Raw genomic sequence first — 4,101 nt, 5'->3', positions numbered from 1 at the left:
TGGCTCAAGTGGTAAAGTGCTAGCCTTGAGCTGAAGAGCTGAGGGACAGCGCCCAGACCCAGAGTTCAGGCCCCACAACCGGACCCAAAAAAAAAAAAAAAAAAACTCTTCAAAACTATGCTTTTGATTTGCACAGTAATTTATACCTAACAAGAAAGTTGTTTATTATTATTTTTATCAACATCATCATCTTTAGTTATACAAAGGAGTTACCATTTAACAAATCAATTTATGAATGATAATATAATGCTTTATTTTAATATCACCATCCAACAATAGGATGACATTCAAGGTATATTTTTATAGACATAGACTTATGGAGTCCATAAAATGAGCCTAAAATACATCAACCAGCAGAAATATTTCTAGAAATACTTTTTAATCAAAATTACAGTGCAAATACTTTTGCTGTTCAATTTCTGTCCAGAGCACATGGAGTTACAACTAAAAGTTTCTTTGGAAATCAAGCATTTTCCAGAACTTATTATAGTACTCAGAGACTATTCTATAGCTTCACAATTCCAAGGCACACATTTTCATTAAGGAAGCTTCTTCACTTTAAATGATGAATATGTCTGTATCATATACAAAAAAGAAAATATAGTAAAAAAAATTTTTGTTGGTTGTGGAGCTTGAACTCAGGACCTGGGCACTGTCCCTGAAATCTTTTGCTCAAGGATAGCACTCTACCACTTAAGCCACAGTGTCACTTCCAATTTTGAGTGGTTAATTGACAATAAGAATCTCACGGGGACTTTTATACCTGAGTTAGCTTCTACCAGGATCCTCAGATCTCAGCCTCCTGAGTAGCTAGAATTAGAGGCATGAACCACCAGTGTCTAGCAAGAAAATGTAGTTAATATTTTTAAACTTTTTTTTTGGTCGGTCATGGGGCTTGAACTCTGGGCTTGTAGTTAATATTTTTAAGGACCAGTAGAGACACTGAAGCCAGCACACTTCACAATTACTATTGACCTATTAAAAAGGGTCTGGAAAAAAATAGCTCAAACTTGAAAAGAGATTGTGGAAAATGTAGAATTGAACTCTATAAAACTGTAACTTGCTGACCAAACTGCAGGTCGAATGCCTAAGGTAGCTGAACCTGTATAGAAAAACTGACTGGATAAGAAGTCTGAAGTCAGTTAGTCTGAGACATTAAACACTGAGCAGAGAGGACATTTCTTCTGGTCCTCAGAGGTTATGACCTCTCAGAAAAGCCAATTAAAAATGTACTCGTTCAGCTGAACCAATGGGAAATTTCCAGCCACCCGAAGGACACCTTGTATTGTTCTTTGCTTTGATAGGCTGTTTGCATTGAGAATTCTTGCATGGTGAGAGGAAGCAAGCAAGGAAGAAATGGTGTTATTCATATATTCAGAGAAATCATCCAACCTGCAGATAAATCCCTCCATGAAAAACTAAGACAAGACAAGCGTTTCAGGTAAGCTTATTAACTGCACCTTCACTCACTCACACACACACGCACACACACACACACACACACACACACACACACAATTACTGCTATATTTTGTCTCACAATTATTTTCCAAAAAGCCTTGTAGTTTCCAGTATTGATAAGAACAAAATTTAGCATAAAAAGTCCATAAAAGGTTTTAAGTTTGTATGTGCTTTGGTCTGCTTTCTGTAATGCCATAATATAACGTTTTTGTTTTTGTTTTTGTTTTTTGGTCAGTTGTGGGGCTTGAACTCTGGGCCTGGGTGCTGTCACTCAGCTCTTCAGTTCAAGGCTAGTGCTCCACCACTTGAGCCACAGTGCCACTTCTGGCTTTTTTCTGCTTAAGTGGTACTGAGGAATCAAACCCAGGGCCTCATGCATGTGAGGCAAGCACTCTACCACTGAGCTAACTTTCCAGCCCTCATAATATAACTTAATGAGTAAAATAAATCTGATAGGCTGAACTTCTCTTTGTAAATTTCCTTATAATGAAATTTTATATTGTCACTTTCAAATTATATTACATATCATGTAATATACTAAATGATCATATATTAAATGATATATTATTTTACAGTGATAATATATATTAGAAAAGATTATTTGATAGAATACTAAAGGTTTTTTTTTTTTTAAGAAAGTCTCTGTTTTACAATAAAGCATGGCCTTGACAAGTAAATGTTTAAGTAGGGATACAAGTTGACGCAGTGTAACAATGAACTTTACAATTTAGGCGGGGGCTGGAGGGGGAGTAATAGTTATGGAAGTGGGAGGGAAGGGATGGGAGGGGAAAAGCAAAGGAGTAGGCAACAGTGCTTGGTAAGAAATGGACTCATTACCTTGCTCATGTAATTGTAACCCCTCTGTACAGTATTTTAACAATAAAAAAAGATTTAAAAAATTAAGTCATTCTCTATTACAAATTTTTCTTAGCAGGTAGATTGCACTGGAAATATACATTAAAATGTGGAGGTTTCTCACTCCTTCTGAATAAGTAGAATCTATTTTCCTGTATGCATTGTGGTTGAATATACCCAAATCTAAATCTCCCCCCAAATGAATGCATCTCCTTTCTGTTTAGTGTCTTCCTCAGCCTGCTTGAAGCTGCAGACTTAAAAGATCTTCTAAGTCAGCCTGGAGATTGGACCTTATTCGCACCAACCAATGATGCTTTCAAGGGAATGACAAACGAAGAAAAGGAAACTCTGATCCGTGAGTATAAGTGACTACCAGCTATTCGCCCTTGGGTTTCAGGATATAACATTTTCCTCAAGCATTCTTGTTCACTCCAACATTAATCTAAAACAGATCCCCTCCTCTGTATTTTTGGCAAGCTTCAATTTCCTTTAATTCCACATGGGATGTGTGAGGAGCCTTTCATAAACTTACTACCCATGTGTTTTTATTGGTGAAAAGACAACCAAGGACATAATAGGAAAGAAATAATCATAATGCCAAAACTAACTCAGTATTTTTCTCCTAGTAAGTTGCAGAATATTCTGATGTCATTGGAATGATTAATGCAGCATTGATATCAACTTGAGAAAATAATGACATTATAAGAAAATGCAGTGTCGGGAAAATAAAATAAAGCCCAATGTTTTAGTTTCTTTGTACTTATAGTATCAACATGTCAGAAAACAATGATATAATAGTAAATAAATATGAACATTTTTTTCTCCTAGGGGACAAAAATGCCCTCCAAAACATCATCCTTTATCATCTGACACCAGGAGTTTACATTGGAAAAGGATTCGAACCTGGCGTCACTAACATTCTAAAGACCACACAAGGAAGCAAAATCTATCTGAAAGGGGTAAGCTGTCTAGAATGAAATTATAGTAATGTTTATATATCATTAAATTATCCTAATGTCCATTCTTTATTAAATTTCTTCCTGACATCTTTTATTTGGCTAGGGAAATGAAACACTTCTGGTAAATGAATTAAAGTCCAAAGAATCTGACATTATGACCACGAATGGTGTAATTCATGTTGTGGATAAACTTCTCTATCCAGCAGGTTGGTAATTCTTGAATCCATTAATGGAATAAGACTTTTTTATATAATATAAACCTAGGTTTTTATTTCACATTTTCTTACCTATATTCACTTAATATTCCTTCAATAGACATACCTGTTGGAAATGATCGGCTGCTGGAAATACTTAACAAACTGATCAAATACATCCAAATTAAGGTACAGAATCATACTTGATTTATTTTCATACATTACACAGATATCATAGTTTTAACATGAGACTAAAAATAGACATTGATGTGTAAATATACATTGGGCTCTGATCTTTATTGCTTAAGTACTACTGAACATCCAATAAAGAAATAACTCTCGGGGCTGGGAAGGTGGCTTAGTGGTAGAATGCTTGTGTTGCATGCATGAGGCCCTGGGTTCAATTCCTCAGCACCACATAAGCAGAAAAAGCAGGAAGTAGAGCTATGGCTCAAGTGGTAGAGTGCTAGCCTTGAGCTGAAGAGCTGATAGAGATAGCACCTAGGCCCAGAGTTCAGGCCCCACGACTGACAAAAAAGAAAGAAAGAAAGAAAGAAAGAAAGAAAGAAAGAAAGAAAGAAAGAAAGAAAGAAAGAAAGAAAGAAAGAAAGAAAGAAAGAAAGAAAGAAAGG

The 4,101-nt window shown here is 35.7% G+C and overlaps 1 protein-coding gene across 1 annotated transcript; it reads left to right on the top strand.

The window, feature by feature from the left end:
• Positions 1-1,304: 1,304 nt before the first annotated feature.
• LOC106002458 (periostin-like) lies at positions 1,305-3,658 on the top strand (the record flags this gene model as incomplete). The annotated part of the gene is made up of 5 exons (XM_013037331.1): positions 1,305-1,441; positions 2,541-2,671; positions 3,145-3,275; positions 3,379-3,481; positions 3,591-3,658. Coding segments are annotated over 5 exons (570 nt in total), but the record flags the coding sequence as incomplete, so codon positions are not given.
• Between the last annotated feature and the right edge of the window lie 443 nt (positions 3,659-4,101).

The sequence above is a fragment of the Dipodomys ordii genome, unplaced genomic scaffold (genome assembly GCF_000151885.1).
Source record: "Dipodomys ordii isolate 6190 unplaced genomic scaffold, Dord_2.0 Scaffold11151, whole genome shotgun sequence".
NCBI lineage: Eukaryota > Metazoa > Chordata > Mammalia > Rodentia > Heteromyidae > Dipodomys > Dipodomys ordii.
Note: the sequence above shows the minus strand (reverse complement) of the source record. Positions and strands in the feature narration are given on the sequence as shown.